This window comes from Pinus tabuliformis, chromosome 1_1, assembly GCF_031772625.1.
Source record: "Pinus tabuliformis cultivar Carrire ecotype Pingquan chromosome 1_1, CPIR1, whole genome shotgun sequence".
Lineage (NCBI taxonomy): Eukaryota > Viridiplantae > Streptophyta > Pinopsida > Pinales > Pinaceae > Pinus > Pinus tabuliformis.
The window spans coordinates 619,774,915-619,796,372 of NC_142297.1; the positions used below are offsets into that span (position 1 = coordinate 619,774,915).

General features: G+C 43.0%; 1 protein-coding gene and 1 pseudogene across 1 annotated transcript in view; one reads left to right on the forward strand and one right to left on the reverse strand.

The window, feature by feature from the left end:
- The first annotated feature begins 4,979 nt into the window (after positions 1-4,979).
- LOC149214842 (zinc transporter 1-like) lies at positions 4,980-6,117 on the forward strand (annotated as a pseudogene).
- A 239-nt stretch (positions 6,118-6,356) lies between these two features.
- LOC149214843 (zinc transporter 1-like) overlaps positions 6,357-21,458 on the reverse strand; it is a 57,416-nt gene continuing 42,314 nt past the window's right edge. The window contains exons 2-5 of the mRNA XM_089389521.1: positions 16,564-16,685; positions 7,016-7,485; positions 6,778-6,927; positions 6,357-6,671 (exon numbers count right to left, since the gene is read on the reverse strand). Coding sequence (XP_089245647.1) covers positions 6,357-6,671; positions 6,778-6,927; positions 7,016-7,485; positions 16,564-16,685 — 1,057 coding nt within the window. The remainder of the gene's footprint in view (positions 6,672-6,777; positions 6,928-7,015; positions 7,486-16,563; positions 16,686-21,458) is intronic.

Below are 21,458 nucleotides of genomic sequence, written 5' to 3' on the forward strand. Positions count from 1 at the left end.
AATAGGAGAGTCCCAAACCTCGGTAAGAAGATCAACAAGAGGCCGCAAAACTGACAGGGAAAAAGGAGAGCAGGAGACTTACAAAGACAAGCTACAAGGCAGCCAGCCAACTCTGGAAAAACGGCTTGCCTCAAAGCCTAAGATGTTGAAAAATCAGCCCCAAGGCTCCAAGGGAGCCCACCAGAAACATAAATAATGAAGGTCATCTCCTAGAATTGTAGAGGTATGGGGAGTAAAGTTAAGGAAGAAGCCATGAGAAGCTTAATAAGAACAGAAACTCCAGACATACTGCTCGTCCAGGAGACTAAGCTGGAAGACATAGTCTTCCTGCAAGCAAGCAAGAAACATTGGTTTAAAAGTGAAGCAAGAGCAATCTCTGCCCGGGGCGCCTCGGGAGGGATTGGCACTCTATGGAACGTCAGCAAATTTGCAGTCATCTTTGAGGCTAGTAATACTCATTGGTTGCTGCTGAAAATGCAGAATCTGGATACCAAGGAAATCTTTTGTCTTTTCAATGTATACTCTCCAGTCAATGTCGGGGAAAAAAAGGATTGTTGGGATTCTATAAGGCACCAAGCAAAATTGATAAACCTGGAAAATATAATTATTGCTAGAGATCTCAACCTCACTCTTTATTCGTCTAAAAAAGGGGAGGCAGCGCAGTCCAAGATCCGGCAAGGGAATGGGCGGAGGATCTTATGCAGGACTGGGACTTGCTGGATATCAAACCTTCTTCCGGTAAGTACTCTTGGTCTAACAAAAGAGTGGGCCCAAGTCATATTGCTGCCAGATTAGATAGATTTTTCATTCAAAGCTCCTTTATGTTACTAGGTTTAGAACCCAAAATGCACATTCTTGCTAGCAGCGTCTCGGACCACAAGCCCTTAAAGCTAGAGCTCCTAGCCCATCTAGATCTGGGTCCTATTCCCTTTAGATTTAGTCCTCTCTAGGTCAAGGAGCCAAACTTCATGCAATCAGTCAAGGATTGTTGGAGCCAGCCTGTCAAAGGATCTCCTTTCTTCATCTGGGAGGAAAAGCTGTGAAGGGTAAAAGGAGTTCTAAAATGTTGGGCCAAAACCCTATCCAACCCTGTTATAGAAAGGAAAGCCATCAAAGCCCCTCTTGCCTCTCATCAAATTCATATGGAGAACGCTTTAGTCACTGAGGAGCTGTTAGATCAAGAGGCTCATCTGCAACAATGCTTTCATAAGGCCTGCTTAGCTGAAGAAGAATACTAGAGATTAAAATCTCGAAATCTCTGGCTCAAAGCAGGGGACAGGAACACTGCTTTTTTCCACAAACAAGCCTAGGCCAGGAAATGCTTCAACACTATTTCTGAGATTAAGAAGGATAATGACACTCACAAGGATTTTGCAGATATTAAGAAAGCAGCCTTTTCTCACTTCCAAAACTTGTATAGTGATGATAAGGATCCGCTCCAATACTCAGATCTGTTAGACATTATTCCTTTAGCAATTTCCCCTCGTATGAACGAGATCCTTGAGGCCAAAGTCACTAAAGGTGAAGTTAAAAAAGGCCCTTTTTGATATGGATCCAGATAAGGCCCCTGGGCCAGATGGCTTCTCTGCCAGGTTTCTCCAAGTTTGTTGGCCGATTGTTGGAAAGGATCTTCTCAAAATGGTTCAAAAGTCTCAAAATACACAGAAAATAGGAGGCAGCACAAACTCCGCTTTTTTAGCCCTCATACCCAAGGAAAAAGGCGCCAACAACTTCAGCAGATTCCGTCTGATTTCCTTATGCAATACTAGGTACAAGTTAATCACCAAAGTAATTGCAAATAGACTGAAGCTCATTCTTCCCAAAATAATTCCGGAGAATCAAGGAGGCTTCATCCAAGGAAGGCAGATCGTGGACAACCTCACCCTCGTTCAAGAGGCAATCCATTCAAGTCTTTTTCGAAAAGAACAAGGTATGGTGATTAAACTTGATTTAGCAAATGCCTTTGATGAAGTAAATCATAGTTTTCTTTTAAAAGTCGTGAGCAAGTTTGGTTTTGGATCAAACTTCATCAAATGGATCCGGGCATGCATCTTGGAGCCATGGATTGCTCCTCTTGTAAATGGAAGAGCCACTGATTTTTTCAAAACTTCGAGAGGACTTAGACAGGGGTGTCCTCTTTCCCCTCTGTTATTTGTCATCCAAGCCTCTGTTCTCAGCTTCCTATTAGACAAAAAGATGCAAGATCAAGATATTAATGGACTGTGTATTGCAAGAGGGGTCAAAAACATAAATCACTCCTTATTTGCGGACGACACTCTGCTTTTGGGTACTGCCTCTCTTTCCTTTGCCTCTAAATTTAAAGCAATTATGGATGAATTCAGTGAGGCCTCAGGCAGCGTTGTAAATAAGAACAAATGTCACATCTTCAGCTGGAACACTTCGCCCAGATTGCTCTCTGCTATTTCTAGATGTTTGGGTTTTGCAGCCTCCTCTTCTTGGACCTCTTTCAAATACTTGGGCCTTCCTGTTTTTCATAAGAGACTTACAAGCAAAGACTGGCTCGCTTAGCTTGAAAAATTTAAGACTAGGATCCAAGCCTGGGGTTACTCCTGGCTCAACACTGCTGGCAAATCTGTCCTAATAAAATATGTGCTCACCAGCCTCCCTCTATTTCAATTTGTTGGGCTTCTTGCTCCGACAATCATATTAAAAAAAATGGAAGAGTTCATGTGGAGGTTCTTTTGGAAGGGCGGAAAACAGAACGAAAACAAGCTTCCTCTTATCAGTTGGGAAACCATCTCCAAGCCACTGTGGGAGGGTGGTTTGAATTTCAAAAACCTCTGTCAGCATAATGTGGCTATGGTAGCTAAGACTATCTGGAGGATCATTGCGCCGAAGCCGAGCTGGGCCCAACTGGCTCTCTGGAAAAGGTATTTCAGAGGTCCTCATTCAAGCTGTTTAGACAATGTGATTCATTTGCCTAACTCGTCTTTCCTTAAACTGTATGTTAAAGCTGCTCCCTTAATCAATGCGCACTCCTACTGGATCCCAAGAAATGGCAAAAAGATCAACATCTGGACTAATAAAATCATGAATATGGACCCAATTGAAGACAGAGCCTCCATTAGAGCGCTGCGATGCTGGATGGATAGAGAGGGGCTGAGTTCGCTGTGGGATATTTCGCTTTGGTGCGATTCTGTTTGGGCAGGTTGGAAACGTATTGAGGTGTCGGCTCATCTGCTCAACGAATGGACCATGTTGCTTGATCTCCTTCACGACTTGGCGCCCATGCACACGAGGAAAAGAGATTCGAAAGGCTGGGGGCCGAATGACAGAGGCTACGCTGTCTCCATGGGATATGCCAAGCTGAATGAGAGGCCATACATCCCCCCCGATCCAACACCATGGCAGGGTGTCTGGCGTTTTCCCTCATGGCCCAAAGTCGACTTCTTTGCTTGGCTTCTCTGCCATGGCAAAATCCTAACGTATGACATGTTGCAGAGGAAAGGGTTCCACGGTCCCTCCATCTGCTCGCTGTGCAAAGAAAATGCAGAGACAACAGTCCATTTAATCCTTGAATGCAACTTCTCTAAGCAGATCTGGTTCTCCTTTATTCACAATTTGGATCCCAACTTTTCGCTTCCTTGTTCCACTGCTGATCTTTTTTCTAATTGGGCAATCAAATATCCTGGCCCAACTCCTAAAAATCAGGTAATCAAAACTGCATGGGTTGTTCTTCCAAAGGTTATTTGTTGGCAGATATGGCTAGAACGAAACAGAAGAATTTTCAGAAATACTAATCAGAATCACAAGGCCTTAGAAATCAAGATTAAATGTCATTTAAAGGAGTGCTTGACTGATATAAAAGATGATTCTAATCTCAGCCAACAGGACATCGCTTGGGGATCATTCCTTGACTTGCAATTTCAACCAGCAGTTAGAAATGTCCCTTCTCTTAAAGACTGGCAAATAAGGAAATCTGAAACGGACTTTCAAGACTGGCTCAAATCGCACTCAAGGCACTCTCTCTTTTTTGATGGGGCAGCAAAGGGCAATCCGGGCAAAGCTGGTGCAGGAGGTGTTGTTGTAAATCCATTTGGGGAAAAAATTCATTCCTATGCTTGGGGGCTTGGACATTCATCCAGCATTCAAGTTGAGGCTTTGGCCCTCTTCCAAGGCCTCAAGATCCTCAAAGATTTAAATATAAGTGAAGCTAATGTTTTAGGTGACTCCCAGATCATTATAAACGCAATGATTTCCAACTCCCCAGCCTTGGATCTTAAACTAGCAAGGCTGGTATCCAGAATCAAGGGCTTGGAAAACACTTTTCAGAAGTTGAATTACTACCATGTGCTGAGAACTCATAATAAAGAGGCGGACATTGAAGCCAACAAAGCTGCCCTCCTCTCCGCCGGGGTCAAGATGAAAGACGAAGAAGAATCATGGGAACCCATTCCTTAAGCTGATTACTGCCATGTTTTACTGCTTGCTCTTAAATAAATTTGTTTGTATCTTCAAGTGGGGAAAAATTTCTGAAATTGAAACTATAGATTCCTTATCAAGGAAGAAGTCTTCAAGTTTTAGCTACATTCTCATTCTTAGCAGGGAAATGCAACAAGATACAGACATCCTCAATGTAATCAAACTTTCGGCATTCAGGCCAAGATGAATATAAATACTCCATAACCGTTTCTGTCCAAAAAAAAAAAAAACACATAAACAATTAAAAATACATGAACACCATATTTTACCCTAGAATCCCTTACGAGAAAATTGAATAATATATCTACTATTTTCCATGGCTTAAAAGAATCCAAACTAGCCAAAGTGAGCCCTCCAATCAATTCAGGGATATTACAATAGAGAATCCTTAAGATTTTAACAACTTCACATATAATCGACAGGCTCTAAGACCATGGGCCACAAAAGTCATGTGCCCACATTTATGATTTCGTTTTAGCTTTATTATTACTTAGTATACGAGCAAATGATGTATACGAGCAGGCACTATTGGGGTATGCTTGCCTGTTGTGGGCAGGACTTTCCCTGCTTTAAGTCCTGATAGGAATATATTTTTTGTCATTAAGGCTTTTGCTGCTGGTGTGATTCTTGCTACTGGTTTCGTTCATGTTCTTCCTGATGCCTTCGTATTTCTTACTAGTGAATGCTTAAATCCGAATCCATGGGGCAACTTCCCCTTTGTTGGGTTTATAGCAATGATGGCCGCAGTTTGTACTCTCATGGTGGATGCTCTAGCCACTAGTTACTACGAGCGTTCCCATTTTAGAAATCAAAACAAAGGTAATCAAGTTAATGAGGGTACAGATCTTGGTAATGGCAATGGCTTAGAGCATGAGAATCATGTTCATACACACTCACATGCTACACATGGGCACGCCCATGGATCCAATGCTATAGAAGAAGATTCCACTATTCGACATCGCGTCATTGCTCAGGTAAAAACCTAAACTTCAAGCTCAAGTATAGATTTCAATAACTATATTATTAAATTTAACACCATGAATGGAACATGGTTAATATCAGGTGTTAGAATTGGGCATTGTTTCTCACTCCGTTATTATTGGTATCTCATTGGGTGCTTCTGAAAGTCCATGCACAATTAGGCCTTTAGTGGCAACCTTATCATTTCACCAGTTTTTTTAAGGAATGGGTCTTGGTGGATGCATCGTTCAGGTAATTTTTATCCCTTAAATCTTAAAAAATTGAATAGTATAAGGCAGGAATATTTACACTGATATAAGGTTGATTGATTGAAATTTGTGTCTTTTGAGTGGGGCAGGTGGGTTTCAAGAATAAGTTGGCAGCAGTTATCCTGATGACGTTCTTCTTTGCTGTGACAACGCCCTTTGGTATTGCATTGGGAATTAGGATCTCATCGGCTTACAACGAGAACAGCCTTACGGCACTGATCGTTGAAGGAGTATTTAATGCGACGTCTTCTGGAATTCTGATATACATGGCTCTGGTGGATCTTCTTGCTGCAGATTTTATCAATTCCTCTCAGATGAAACAAAATAAAACACTCCAGCTGTGCTCATACGTCTCTCTCTTGTTAGGTATAGGGTCCATGTCTTTGATCGCCAAATGGGCTTGAAATTTTACCATATCTCTTCCCTACAGAATCTCCTATATCTCTTTGTTGGTTGTATCGACGTTTATGTACATACACATATCCTTCGATTTGTGACAATGACAATTGATTGAATTTTCTCTTGGATGTACATAGAAACTGAATCCATTGACAATGTACATCCAAGAGAAAATTCAATCAATTGTCATTGTCACAAATCGAAGGATATGTGTATGTACATAAACATCGATACAACCAACAAAGAGATATAGGAGATTCTGTAGGGAAGAGATATGTTAAAATTTCAAGCCCATTTGGCGATCAAAGACATAGACCCTATACCTAACAAGAGAGCGACGTATGAGCACAGCTGGAGTGTTTTATTTTGTTTCATCCGAGAGGAATTGATAAAATCTGCAGCAAGAAGATCCACCAGAGCCATGTATATCAAAATTCCAGAAGACGCCACATTAAATACTCCTTCAACGATCAGTGCCGTGGGGCTGTTCTCGTTATAAGCCGATGAGATCCCAATTCCCAGTGCAATACCAAAGGGCGTTATCACAGCAAAGAAGAACGTCATCAGGATAACTGCTGCCAACTTATTCTTGAAACCCGCCTGCCCCACTCAAAAGACACAAATTTCAATCAATCAACCTTATATCAATGTAAATATTCCTGCCTTATACTATTCAATTTTTGAAGATTTAAGGGATAAAAATTACCTGAATGATGCATCCACCAAGACCCATTCCTTCAAAAAACTGGTGAAATGATAAGGCTGCCACTAAAGGCCTAATTGTGCATGGACTTTCAGAAGCACCCAATGAGATACCAATAATAACGGATTGAGCAACAATGCCCAACTCTAACACCTGATATTAACCATGTTCCATTCATGGTGTTAAATTTAATAATATAGTTATTGAAATCTATACTTGCGCTTGAAGTTTAGGTTTTTACCTGAGCAATGACGCGATGCCGAATAGTGGAATCTTCTTCTATAGCATTGGATCCATGGGCGTGCCCATGTGTAGCATGTGAGTGTGTATGAACATGATTCTCATGCTCTAAGCCATTGCCATTACCAAGATCTGTACCCTCATTAACTTGATTACCTTTGTTTTGATTTCTAAAATGGGAACGCTCGTAGTAACCAGTGGCTAGAGCATCCACCATGAGAGTACAAACTGCGGCCATCATTGCTATAAACCCAACAAAGGGGAAGTTGCCCCATGGATTCGGATTTAAGCATTCACTAGTAAGAAATGCGAAGGCATCAGGAAGAACATGAACGAAACCAGTAGCAAGAATCACACCAACAGCAAAAGCCTTAATGACAAAAAATATATTCCTATCAGGACTTAAAGCAGGGAAAGTCTTGCCCACAACAGGCAAGCATACCCCAATGGTGCCTGCCACAAGAATAGAAGCTAGAAAGATTTATTGCACGTACTTCAAAGATGAAAGTGGTCCACCAGGATGTCATTATACTATTGTTCATGAGATCCCTCCATGGTCATAATTCATGGTTTCATAATCATGAACCTAGGAGCCTGTCATCTATTGACGAATTCTTTGTTGGCTTTCTTCGACATTTTCATGTATGCCCCTCACTAAACATTCAAGAGGAAGCCTTCATTAAGCATCATGATGACCTTCAGAATCTAGAAGTTGAGCAGGAATAAGGGTCCTCCCTGGGTCCACATGACGGAAAAGATGATGAAGATAATTTTCAGAACATGTGCGATAGGGAGGACATAGGGAGGAGCCAGCAGCCCCTTGATAACTTGATGTGCCACCATCTCTACCACCTAAGCCAACCATTATGTGCTCTCACCCATGTTGTCATTATCATATGTTTGAAGGTGGGCTTTCCAATCCCAAAGGTATGACTTTTCATTATGTAATTGGGTACTTTTTCTTATTTATTATGGACTCATTTGGACATGGATTAGTGGGGGGATTTGGCGAAAAGAATGGGCTTGGAGAAAGTTGGTAGCTATCTACACTAGTGTGTCCTCTAGGGGTCCTCCAAGTTTGAGTTAATTCCCATGATCAGATTGGGAGATACACCAAGCCTTAGCCATAAGACCATACTTATCTAGGTTCCTCCTAGGTTAAGGTAGATTTCAAGAGCCTCATTATTAGAAAAGCTCAAAAGAAGTTCATCATTCCCGAGGCCCTTCTCATCCTCCTTGTTTAGCCTTGCATGACCATTGAAAGCAAGATAAAAATTATAAACCCTAGGTCAACCTTTGACCTTCCCAAGCCTCCTTTGTGGTCTCGTATCTTTATCATTATTTATCTCAAAAGGCCACTTAGAAACCTTATTTATTTAGAAATCTTAGGTCTAGGGTATCCCTCATGAAGGAATAGCTTTAATCCCAAGTTATAAGCCTCTTTTGAGCCATTCCTAGAGAGCCCCACACCTTGATTTTAAAGCAAGCAAACCCTATCATTTGAGTCTTTCTTGTGAATGGGCTCTAGAAATCACTACCTATCCTATCATTGACTCATCATTCCTAGTGTTTTCCTTATAACGAGAGTCCTCCCATCGGTGAAAGTCTATAGAGATTAGGGGACATCGAATGAGTTGACAGTGGGTCCTTGTCCCATTGTTTCCACTTGATCTAGTATTAATCCCTTAGGAACACCTCCTAGGACCCCTACTAAATTAAGTGGTAGCATTTTTGGCGTCGTTGTTGGGGACACGAGACGTGTCTCTTGTTTCCCTTACAACATCATTGATATATCATTCTTGGCAACTCCATTGTAAGAACGAAAGCCCTAGTTCTTCATTGAACTTTAAGGTCAATGCTTGTAGAGTGGAGCAAGCATTTCTCTAGGCATCTCTACATTCACCTTGGTGACTCCTACATAATTTATATGTGTATCTCAACAGGATGTATTTATTTGATGATATTCCTTCTTTGGACATCACTAGCATCCCTGGGCACCCTAATCATGTCACAAGGAGGATGGTACATTGGGTGCCCATGTTTGATGGTGATCCACTCTCTGCAATTGATTATGTAGAAAGATTTATTGCGTGTACTTCAAAGATGAAAGTGGTCCAACAGGATGTCCTTATATTGTCGTTCATGAGATCCCTCCATGGTCATAATTCATGGTTGCATAATCATGAACCTAGGAGCCTCTCATCTATTGATGAATTGGATTTCTTAGACATTTTCATGTATGCCATGCACTAAACATTCAAGAGGATGCCTTCATTAAGCATCATGATGACCTTCGGAATCTAGAAGATGAGCAGGAATGAGCGTCCTCCCTAGGTCCACATGACGAAAAAGATGATGAAGATAATTTTCAGAACACGTGTGATAAGGAGGACCCAGGGAGGAGCTCGCATCCCCTTGAAAATTCGATGTGCCACCATCTCTACCATCTGAGCCAACCATTATGTGCCCTCGCCCATTTTTCCAGATCATATGTTTGAAGGTTTGCCTTCTAATCCCTAAGGTATGGCTTTTCTTATGTAATTGGGTATTTTTGCTTATTTATTATGGACACCTTTGGACATGGATTAGTGGGGGGATTCGATGGAAAGAATGGGCTTGGTCTGTCCTCTTGTCCCCTTGTCCAATTTGGTAGTTAGCCTTTGTTATTTTTTTTGCATCAGATGGTGTTCTAGTCTCAAACTTTGTGTAGAAGCTAAAACACGAGTTCTCCAAAACTCAAGAATCGATTCTGTAAATTCCACCTAGAGATAGATCAATTAAATTAATTGACCACCATTTAAATTTTTCCTAAGTCTAACTTAGGAAAAATGGCTAATTAATAGTAATTGATTGAGAAAGGTGAGCATTCTCTATAAACTCACACAGATCGACTTGGAGATGATCTCAACCATCGATTAAGCTTTAATCATGGTTGTTGAAGTCCCAACTAGAGATTATAAGAAGAGGTCGATGGGTAGATGGAGGACATATCAGTGCAGATACTGAATAATCAAGGAAATTCGATTTTCCAGTAGCAGGTGATTCAACAGTGAGATCAAGCTAGTGATCGAGTTGCAGGTGGCAGAGGGGCAAAGTAGCGGATTTCTGAAGGAGTTTCCAGTTCCAGAGAGTCAAGAGAGGAATCGTTATTATTTCTCTGGGAGGTTGTGCAAGGGCAGCGCAAGAGCTTCAAGAGGCGGTGCAATTTAGCTGAGCTGGAGGTGAATTCAATTGCCAAAGGTCGGGGAAATTTCCAGAAGGCTGGGAGGATCATTTCCAGAGAAGCAGCAGGCGGAACGACTTAAGTAACAGAAGTTTCAGGTTGAGTGAGTTATAATTTGCGCAGAGGTGATGCAGAAGCCTGCACAGGGGGCTTAGACAATTGAATTGGAGTTGTCAAATTCACTTGGGATTGCTTATGGAGGTCAAGAGGAGGGTAAATTCCCTCCGATATTTTTGCCAATATTTCTCTCAGATAGAAACGGTAGTTTGACATTCATTTTATTGTACTCAAAATTTTTGTTGTTGCATAATAATAAAACCCTCAACTATTGTACCGATTTTACCATATTGGGTTTTTCCGGGGACATTTGTCCAAAAATAATTGCGTCAATTTTTATGTATGTGTGCTAGCATATTTCTTAGTTCATATTTTTGCTTCCGCAATTATTTTTTATTTGGTGAAGAAATTGCAGTGTGATTAATTCGATATTAATCAGAAAAATAATAAACAGCTAATCAGTGAAGAGAATTAATTCCAATATCTGCATTTCAAGGAATTTTCACATGGTATCAAAGCATATTTGAAAGATCAGAGGCTCAGAGACGAAGAGGGAGAAATTCACTACTTAGAGGGAGTAGCAGCAAAATTTCTTCAGGGTCTGCACAGAGGTTGACCAAGTAATGCGAATTACTGAACAGGGGGGCGAATTTCCAGTTGCAGGTGGCATGAAGAGTTTGATTTGTTTGGAAGTGATTCCAGCAGGTAGCAGGTGAACAACTTAGTATTTTTCGCAGAGCAGATTCTTGCTCGGGGCGCAGTTGTTTTTGTAGCAGTTTTGCAGTTGCAAAATCAACGTTGGGTGGAAGAGAGAGCACACATAAGGGGGAACTTCTAGTTTTCTCAAAGGGTTTCCAGATCTAGTTTTCAAGAGGAAATTATAGGTTTCCAATTGCAGCAGGTTGTGCGGTTTTGCTAGAGTAGCCAGTTCGAGTTGCAGAGATTGAGGATCGTGTGCCAATTCCCAGAGAAGGACATCCAAATAGTTGAGCGAGTAGTCTTAGTGAGTAGTTGAAGATGGGAAATTGGTCAAAGAAGGACATCCGAAGGAAAAACAGGAGCAGATTTGTGCATTACTCAAGGAGTGCAAGCAACAGCAACAAGGTCACAAGGAGGAGAGAGAGCTTCCTGATTTATTTCCTAGTTTTCAAGTTTCGCAAATTTTGCAGCTTTCTAGAGATGGATGTACGAGATTGCCAGAGGAGGTTGTACAAGTTTACCAAAATACAAATCTGGGAAATAGATCAATTTCCAGTTGTCAGAGACAAGTGGCGGAGAAAGTATGAGGAATAAGGGTCTCAGCTAGGGACTAGGCTTTAAAGGAGATTGTGGGGCACTAGATCCAGGAGGAGTATGAAACTCTGCTTGCAACTACTGCCAACTGCAACTGGGAAATCAGATTTCTAAACTAAAAACCCTCTTAGAGAAATTCTCCCTATGTGTGTCTTTCTCTTCCGATTTGGGCAGGATCCATTGAAGTGTCCTCCTCATGGATCATTACCTTGCTACAAGAGCCCACAATATTCAGTAGCAAGATGGATCTGTGTCAGTTGATGCAGTCAAACTTTGGAGTAATAGTTGCAGACTAGTTGAGGTCAGAAGTTGAGGAGGGCAGCGCAGTGTTGACAGCAAAGCAGGAGGCTCAGGAGCAAAGTCAGCGAAAAGACAGATGATCCAGTATTTTGGATGTTTCTCAGTTGCAATAGTTGCAGTAACAATTGAGAGGGAGTTGCAATGCAGATGCAAAGTCGGCAACAATATTGCAGTGTTAGAAGCAACACATATGCAACATCAAAATTACGTAGTGGCAGGCAGTGATAGTGGCTAGACATCAACAGCGTGACAAAGGGTGATATAGAGACGAGGTGTTGTAGCAGTGGTACAACACTAAAACACCTTCCTCGCTAATAGGGAGTGTTATTTTTTAAAGCATCAGAGGTGTTCTAGTCACAAAACTTTGTGGACAAGCTAAAACATAGGGGTTCTCCATAACCCAGAAATCGTTTCAAGAAATTCCACCTAGAAGTGTCTCACTTAGATTATTAGCCTATTTTTAAATATTTCGTAAGTCTAAACATAGGAAAAGGGGTTAATTAATCAGAATTAATTGAGAAAGGTATGAATCGACTAGAAACTCACATGGATCAACTAGGAAATGATATTAGCCCTTAATTAAGTTTTAATCTTGGTCGTTGGAGTTCCAACAGAACATTATAAGAAGTCAATGGATAGATGGAGAGCACACACTTGAGATCAATTTCCTTGGAGAGATCGATTTTCCAGAGAGCAACAACAATTGTCAGAAGAGCTCGAGCCAGAGAAGGGAAGCAGAGACAGAGGGGCAGAGACAGTGATGTCGGAGGAAGGTTTTCCAGATTCGATGAGTACTTTGCATAGAGGCAGAGATAGCCAGAGAGGGGTCGTGCAAGAGTTGTGCAGAAGCCTCTAAGAGGCAATTCGATATTGATGGAGAGAATATGGTTTTCAGTTCCAGAGGCTGGGAAGATTTTCCAGATTGTCGGAGAGACAATTTCCCAGTCAGCACCGGGTAGGATGGCTTGTTTGGCAATTGATTCAGGCAAAGCATGGAAGGGATTGCACTAGGGTGATGCAGGCTTGCACAACATTGGTTGGATGGCTAGTTATTCAGTAGTAGTTAGAACCCGGATTGCTTGTGGGGTGAGGAAAAATTCCTCACTAGATTTTTGCCAGTATTTTCTTTGCGGAATTGCCAGTTTTCGACATCCAAATTGTAGTCAGATTATTTCATTACTACTTAATAATTTAAACCCTCAGTTGTTGCACCGGTTTTCCCAAGTTGGGTTTTTCTGGGAACTTTAGTCCAAAAATAAGTGTCATATTTTTATGTGTGTGCCAGTATTTCTCAGTTTCTAGCGCTTTTATTTTCCAGAATATTTTTGTGAAGATTGAAGTGTGACTATTTCATTGTTGCCGTAGCAATAAATTGCTAATTTAATTGACAGTTAGAAGAAATAATTCTAGTTGCTGCAATAGGGGCCCACATCATTACCCTTCCTACGGAGGCCCACATTATTCAGTAGCAGCAGGATCAGTTTCAGTTGATGCAGTCAGTTCCAGAGCGACAGTTGCAAACTAGTTGCAGTCAAGTGTTGAGGAGCACAGAGCGGTGTTGATACCAGTGTAGGAGACACAATGCAGAATCAACAACAACGCAGATTTCCTAATATACAGTGCAGAGGCTAGTAGTAGTGAAAGACACAAGAGATAGTTGTAGCACGGAAACATTGTTGATTCACTATTTTGGATACTTCTCAGTTGCAGCAATAGCAACACCAGTGAGAAGGATCGCTAGTTGGGTTGCAGTGCAAATGTAGAGTTGGAAACAGTACTGGTCGTACAATGCAATGTCATCAGCATCTCAAATGCAACATGTTTCAACTACAGTCAATAGGAAATGAATCAAAGTTAGCGCACTGGTTGATGGGAGTTAGCCATTTGTCCACATTTGTCCCTTGGGTCCATAAGGAGTTAGCCTCCCCCTCCCTTTGTCCACACTTTGGGTCGGGCCTAGAATGATGTCCCGAAGGTTAATGCAGCTAAAAACAAAATAAAAAGAATAATTTGGCCACTCTCAACAGGAAATGTACCATAAAACGCAAAACATGGTCGAGACATACAAATGTAGCATGTGGGCAAAAGCCAACATGAGCCCTACTCCTTATCATTATGGCCATCACTCCGGTTCCTAGGGCCCCTATATGAGCGCCCTACATCATTAAGGAACTCCTGATTGTCCCAACCCTTGGTGGGTGATGAACTGCCCAATATTAAGGGGGTAATCAATGTTATATCTTACACATCATGCTCTCATTCCCTGGAGCCCCAAGTAGTTATGAAAAGAAAAATCTATAAAAGGCAAAAGGCATATGAAGAAGAGTGGAAAAACAAAGGCCATGGTAACTCACGTACCACGATTTCTCCCTCCATCTATACATGCATGTGTGGGCTTCCCCCATTTTTGCTACCCTTGTACCATGGTATGTGGCTTGGAGCCTCCCCTGATGCCCCCAATCCATTCCATCATTATGTCACATGACACCTCCCATTTGAGGGATGTACCATGGACCTGTCACTCCCTTACAGGCTGAACCTAATAGGGTCCTTGATTAACCTCTTTCTTGCACCTGGAGACACTTGTACATTCTAAAGCCCATTATGGAAGGGTATGCCACTATGAAGTGTTGATCTGAATTTAAACAGGAACGCAACAAATTACTGATATAACCATAAATACAAAGATGCAGCAGAAATAACACTTCATTTCATTAATATAAAATACTAAAATATGCTTACAAAGAGAATAGAAATAAGACTAGCTCGAGCGATGGTAGCTTATCTCTTAGAAGAGGTGTGGCGGCTACATGCCTCTGAATTGTGTTACAATGAGGTTCCAAGGCCTATTTATTATTGTGAAACAACGGAAAACCCAAAACATCCAGAAACCTAAATCTAGGAGATGAAGCACCAAAATTGTGGGCCCTATTTGGGTAAATTGGTACATCAATTTCCCGGGGTCGTAACTTTCGCATACGATCTCTGTTTGGCTACCATAATACCTCGTTTCGAATATCTCGAAGAGTAGGTCAGAAACAAATCAGTCACCTCATTTGGGACTTTTCTAGTCTCTCTGTATTCCCCAAAAACGTCATTTAGGGCCTCAAAACAGCTCTGGAAGTTCAGGACCCAAAAAACTGCCAAAAATAGTAAACTGTGCTACAACTAAGGAAAATAAAAAACTGAAAGAGATAGTGTTGGGGGTCTAAGTGGAATGGGAGGGTGGCCACCAATATCCACCTGGATTAGTACCCCCCCTTAAGAAGCAATGGTCCCCATTGCGTTGAGTGCCTCCATGATATGGAAAACTTCTGCTGAACTTGGTCCCTGGTGAGCCATTTGCCTTGGTGCAGGAGTTGGCTAGCTTTGACAACCCGATACAGTTGGATATTTTGTTGGTCAGTGTTCTTGAACTATGTGTCCATAATCCGATCAGTTGTGGTTTGTTCCATGCAGTCTGGGTTTAACTCTGTTGGTGTGAGCTGTTCTGCAATGTCTGATGTGTCCAGCTATGGTGGTGAGTATGGTCAAACGCAGTTCACATTGAACACTAGGTGCAGGCAAAGGAATGGGGAAATGTTGAGCTCAAAAGCATTGTCTCCCACAGCCTTGGTAATGGTGTAAGGACCATATCAGAGTGGTATGAGCTTCCGATGGGCTCTGGTAAGGCATTCTTTCTACAAATGCAACCAGACTTTGTCGCCCACCTGAAACTTGTGTTGCACCTGCTATTGATCATGTCGTTGCTTGTAGTTGGCATTTGACTTCTCCAGGATGTCGTAAACCTGCTGGCAGATGTGTTAGATGCATTCAATAAATCTGGTCGTTTTATCAGCCTTAGACAGTACGTGTGGATTTTGTCCTCGTAGTCGCATGAGGCATGGCAACATCAATTGGACACAATGGTTGAAATCCTTGAAATCCTAGAACCACTTGAAAGGGACTACGACCAGTCGAGCTATGGAGAGCTCTATTATAACTGTGTTGCACATATGGAAGACTCTCATCCCAAGTTCGAGGATGCTTGGAATTGTACATGCAGAGTATGTGCACTATCATCCTATTGAAGACCTCCGTATGGCCAACAGTCTAGGGATGGAAGGCAGTTGATTTGGTGAGCTTGGTGTCCAATAGTGTCTAGAGGCTTGACCAAAATGCGCTCAGGAACTTGCTATCCCGATCTAATATAATGCCCTGCGAGATTCCAAAATGTAACCATACTCGTTCAAAGAAGAGTTTGGCAATGTCCTCTACTGTGATACTCTTCTTGCAGGCCGCCAATATAGCCATCTTAGAAAATCTGTCCATGACCACAAATACACAGTCATTACCATGCTTGGTAGAAGGGAGGCCAGACATATAGTCCATGGAGATGGATTCCCACAGCTAGCTGGGAGTAGGCAGAGGAGTGTACAGGCCTTGCTTCTTGATGGTTGGCTTGGCGATGGCGCAAGAAGTGCAGGATCTAATATATTTCCCAACATCTAGTCGGAGTTTGGGCCAATAAAAGTACTTTTGTAGTATAGCCACAGTTTTTTCCACACCAAAGTGTCTTGCGACCTGACTGTAGTGCGCCTCCCAAATCATCTTGGCACACTCGCTTGAAGGAACACAAAGGTGGCATAGGTAGCATAATAATGCGTCTTGGAGGTGGAAATCAGGAACTTGCTTGCCAACTACTAGCATCTGGTATGTCGATGCGAACTCTAGATCATTTTTGTATAATTGTGGCCACCCAAAGGTCTCGTGACCACAAGATTTGAGAACAGCATTCATTGCTGCAACTAGCAGCCGGCTAAAGCAGTTTGCAACATGATTGGTGCTACCCTTTTTATATTTAATGTTCAAGTGGAATTGCTGCAGATATGTAGACCACTTCTAATGGCGATCATTCTGCAACTTCCCTTGTGTTTATATAAACTGAAGAGGTCGGTGATCGGTGTGGATGATCGTCTCCTTCCCCAGAATGTAGTGCTTCCATTGTCGACAAGCCTGCACGATGGAATGCATCTCTTTATCATAAGTGGGGTACTTCCGAATTGTATCGGCAAGTGTCTCACTATGATAGGCCACTGGATGCCTGTGTTGGGTGAGGTGTTTGTCTCGAGGCATTTGTCTCGATTTCAAATGGTTGTTGCAGGTCTGGCAGTGTGAGTATCGATGCAGAGCAGAGGCGGTGCTTCAACTCAACGAACACTTTCTGTTGGGACTCAGACCAGGAAAACTTTGTTTTCCCCCCGCCCTTGGTAATCTGACTCAAAGGCCAAGTGATATGGGAGAATCCCAACACGAACCTCCAATAGAAATTTGTAAGGCCCAAAAAGCTACGAAGCTCAGTTACAGTGGTCGGGGCTGGCCAATCCCGAATGACTTGGATCTTGGTCAGGTCCACATGCACGCCATACTCATCTATGATGTAGCCCAAGTATTGGACTTGGCTCATGCCAAAGGTGCATTTCTACAAGTTGGCAGACAGTTTGTGCTGCCGAAGGTTTTAACGGACCTGTCGAATGTGTTGCAAATGTTCTTCCCAACTCTTGTTGAAGATGAGGATGTCGTCTAGATAAACCACCACGAACAAGTCGGTGAAGGGCCGCAAGATGTCATCCTTTAGCCTCATAAAAGTAGCAAGGGCATTTGTCAACCCTAAGGACATAACCAACCATTCAAAAAGGCCTTCCTTAGATTTAAAGGCAGTCTTCCATACATCTGTGGGCTCTATTAGAACCTGGTGATAACCATATTTCATATAGATCTTGTTGAAATACTTGGCTCCCTTGAGCTGGTCCAGCAGGTCATCAATCCATGGGATTGGATACCTGTTCCTAACAATGATTTTGTTTAGTGCCCGATAATCAATGTAGAGCCTCTAGGTCCCATCCTTCTTCTGTACAAGTACAATCGGGCTCCCACAAGGTGAGGAACTTGGTCGGATGTGCCCTTTCTACAACAACTCCTAGATTTGCCACTTGATCTCTTCATTTTCTAGAATGGAAAGACAATATATCAACCCATTGGGTAGAGGTGCTCTGGGAGTTAGATCAGTTGAATGCCTGACCTGACAATGCAAGGGTACCCCAATGGGTGAGGAGAAGATGTCCCTGTATTCTTCCACGACCGTATCCACCTGCTTCTACTGCTTAAAGGAACCCTTCTTGGGGGCCATGGATGTGGCTATGACCATCCCCTTACTTTGAGAGTGAATAAGAAAGAAAACAAATTTCCCAGTCTGAGAGATGACCTTACTGCATTGCTTAGCAAAGATCAAAGAGATGGCGGTAGGTGGGGCTACCTTCGGTATCCTGTGTAACTTAGTACCCAAAGAAATAACAATAGAGCAAGGTCTAGGCTCATATAGAGCATACCACTTCCATAATACATCACAAACTTCAAGAGGAGCAACATCACACAGTACCTCATCCATGAAGAGCTTGATGTTGTAGGGAAGGCAACACTACTCGCTGACGCGGAGATCTTGTCCTTGGTGAAGCCACCCGATGGTATACGGTTGCGGATGTGTTGTAGTCGATAGGTCCAGCCGCTTCATGACCTCTACTGAAATGAGGTTTTTTTTGGTTCCCGTTGTCGACAATGAACTGCAGTGGAGAACCCTTCACCCACATCTGTGAGTGGAATAGGCGCTCCCCCTCTTTTGGATCTTCAGGCTCAATCTTCTGGATCTTGGTGGTGGCCACAGTGGCTGATCCGGATTTAAACAGGAACACAACAAATTACAGAGATAACCATATACACAAAGATGCAGCGGAAATAATACTTCATTTCATTACTGTAAAATACTGAAATATTCTTACAAACAGAAATGGAAAGAAACCAGCTAGGACGATGGTAGCTTATCTCTGAGGAGAGATGCGGCAGCTACATGCCTCTGAACTGTTCTGAACTGTGTTACAATGAGGCTCGAAGGCCTATTTATTGTTGAGAGACAATGGAAAACCCTTCACATCCCGAAACCTAACCCTAGAAGATGAAACGCCAAATTGTGGGCCCCGTTTGGGTAAACTGGTACATCAATTTCCCGGGGTCGTAACTTTGGCATACGATCTCCGTTTGACGCGTACGATAGCTCGTTAGAAAGATCTATCCAAGTACTACCACTTTGGGAGGCAAATGTTGCCCCAGATTTCCAAAAAACGTCGTTTAGGGCCTCAAAACGGCTCCGGAAGTTCAGGACCCGAAAAACTGCTAAAAATAGTAAACTGTACTACAATTTAGGAAACTGAAAAGACTGAAAGAGACAGTTGTGGGGGTCCAAATGGGATAGGTGGGTGGCCACCAACATCCACCTGGATCATTCCTCCCCCCTTAGGAAGTAATGGTCCCCATTGCATTGAGTTCCTCGCTAAGATGAGGAAGCTTCTGCTGAGCTGGGTCTCTGGTGAGCTGTTCTGCAATCTCTGATGTGTCCAGAAATGGTGGAAAGCATGGTCGACAATGGTCCACATTGAACACTTGGTGTAAGCGAAGGAATGGAGGAATGCTATGCTTCGAAGCATTGTTTCCTGTAGCCTTGGTACTAGTGTAAGGACCATGTCGGAGTGGTCTGAGTTTCTAATGGGTTCTGGTAAGGCGCTCCCTCTGCAGATGTAACCAAACTTTGTCGCCCACCTGAAACTTGTGTGGTACCCCTGTGGGTGAGGAGAAGTTGTTCCTGTGTCCTGACATGACTGTATCCCTTTGCTGCTGCTGCTGCATGGAGGAACCCTTCGCAGGGGTCATGGATGTGATGGCAATCTTCCCCTTACTTTGGGAGTGAACCAGACAGATGAATTTCCTAGTCTATGAGATGATCTTGTTGCCTTTCTTGGTAGTGATCAAAGATGTGGCGGTAGGTGGGGCTACCTCCGGTATCCTGTATAATGAATTATTCAAGGAAATAATGACAGCACAAGGCCTTGACTCATACACAGCATGTCGCCTCCACAAGTATGGTTGGCCTAGTAATACATCACAAACATCTAGAGGTGTAACATCACAATACCTCGTCTGTGAAGGGTTTGATGCTGTAGGGAAGGCGGCATTGTTGGCGAACTTTCAGATCTCGTCCTTCATGAAGCCACCCGACACTGTACGGCTGCGGGTGCGGTGTAGTCGGTAGGCCCAACCGCTTCACGACCTCTGCTGAAATAAGGTTCTTTTAGCTTCCACTGTCGACAATGAATTGTAGCGGCGAACCCTTCACCCACATCTGTGAGTGGAAAAGATGCTCCCCCTCTTCTAGATCTGCAGGTTCATTCTTCTGGATCTTGGCAATGGCAACAGTGGCGTTGGGATCTGCATCAATGATCTGCTTCCCTTTGCTATTCCCCTTGTCAGGTTCTGGCTCAGGGTCGGAACATGCATCTGATTCGGAAGCCTTCAACTCAGCCACCATCGACTGCTTGGTCCGACACTCACTTGTGTTATGAGTGGGACCCTTGTGGAACTCACACCACTTCCCTGTGTCCTTCTTCGGCTTCATGGTGTTGTTCTTTTCTTGCGGCTTCGACAGGTTGTCTTGGGTCACCCCGCCTTGGCTTTGTCCTTTGGGCTTCGGATTCGCAGATCCAAATTCTCGCTTCTTCTGTTTGAACTTTTGCTCGATTTTGACAGCGTATCGGTATGCTGTGCCGAGTGAGGGGATGTTCAAGAACACCATCTCTTCCTCGATGTATCTGTGTAGGCAGCCACGGTATTTGAGTACTAGATGTAGCTCAGAATATTTGATACCCAACTGTGTGCGAAGGGTATGAAAAATGTTTGTGAACTCCGGCACATCTTGGTCTCGTCCCTGCCGCAGTGTGGTCCATTTGATGTATTTGTCCTCATAGCTTCCGACAGGGTAGTACTGCTCCTTGATGGCATCCCGGAAGTCATTCCAAGTGGGTGCGGCTGAAAATAGTGAGCCTGTACTTTCATCCTCTGCTCACAGTAGGTTTCCCACCAGTCTTTGACGTGGGGCGCTGCTTTGAGAAGAGAAAAAACAATCTTTTCCCAACTTGAAAATTCATGAACAAAAAAATACCCATCTAGCAGATTTAACCATTTACCTACAACATCTGCGTCTATTTGACCCTCGAAGATGGGGATTTCAAAATTAACTTGTACCTTAAACGGTGTGGCGTTTCTAGAGTCGCTGTTGGAAGCCGATGCGTCGCCTCTGGGTAGCCGCTAAAGGATCTGCGCAAAGCTGTCCATCATCGCGTTTCGTTGTCGCTCGAGGGCTTCTTCGAGCAAGATTTTGATGGGATCTCCTGCCCCCTCGTCTTTCTTCTCATCCGCCATGGGAGGCCGTCGGGATTTACTAGGTTGGTGTTGCAAAGGTTCAACCAGTTCAAGCCCTAACTCCTTATATCCCGACCTTGTTGGGGACATGCAAAGAAAAACAGAGAAAAAGCAGACTGCTCTGATACCACTAATCCGGATTTAAACAAGAACGCAACAAATTACAGAGATAACCATATACACAAAGATGCAGCGGAAATAATACTTCATTTCATTACTGTAAAATACTGAAATATTATTACAAACAGAAATGGAAAGAAACCAGCGAGGGCGATGGTAGCTTATC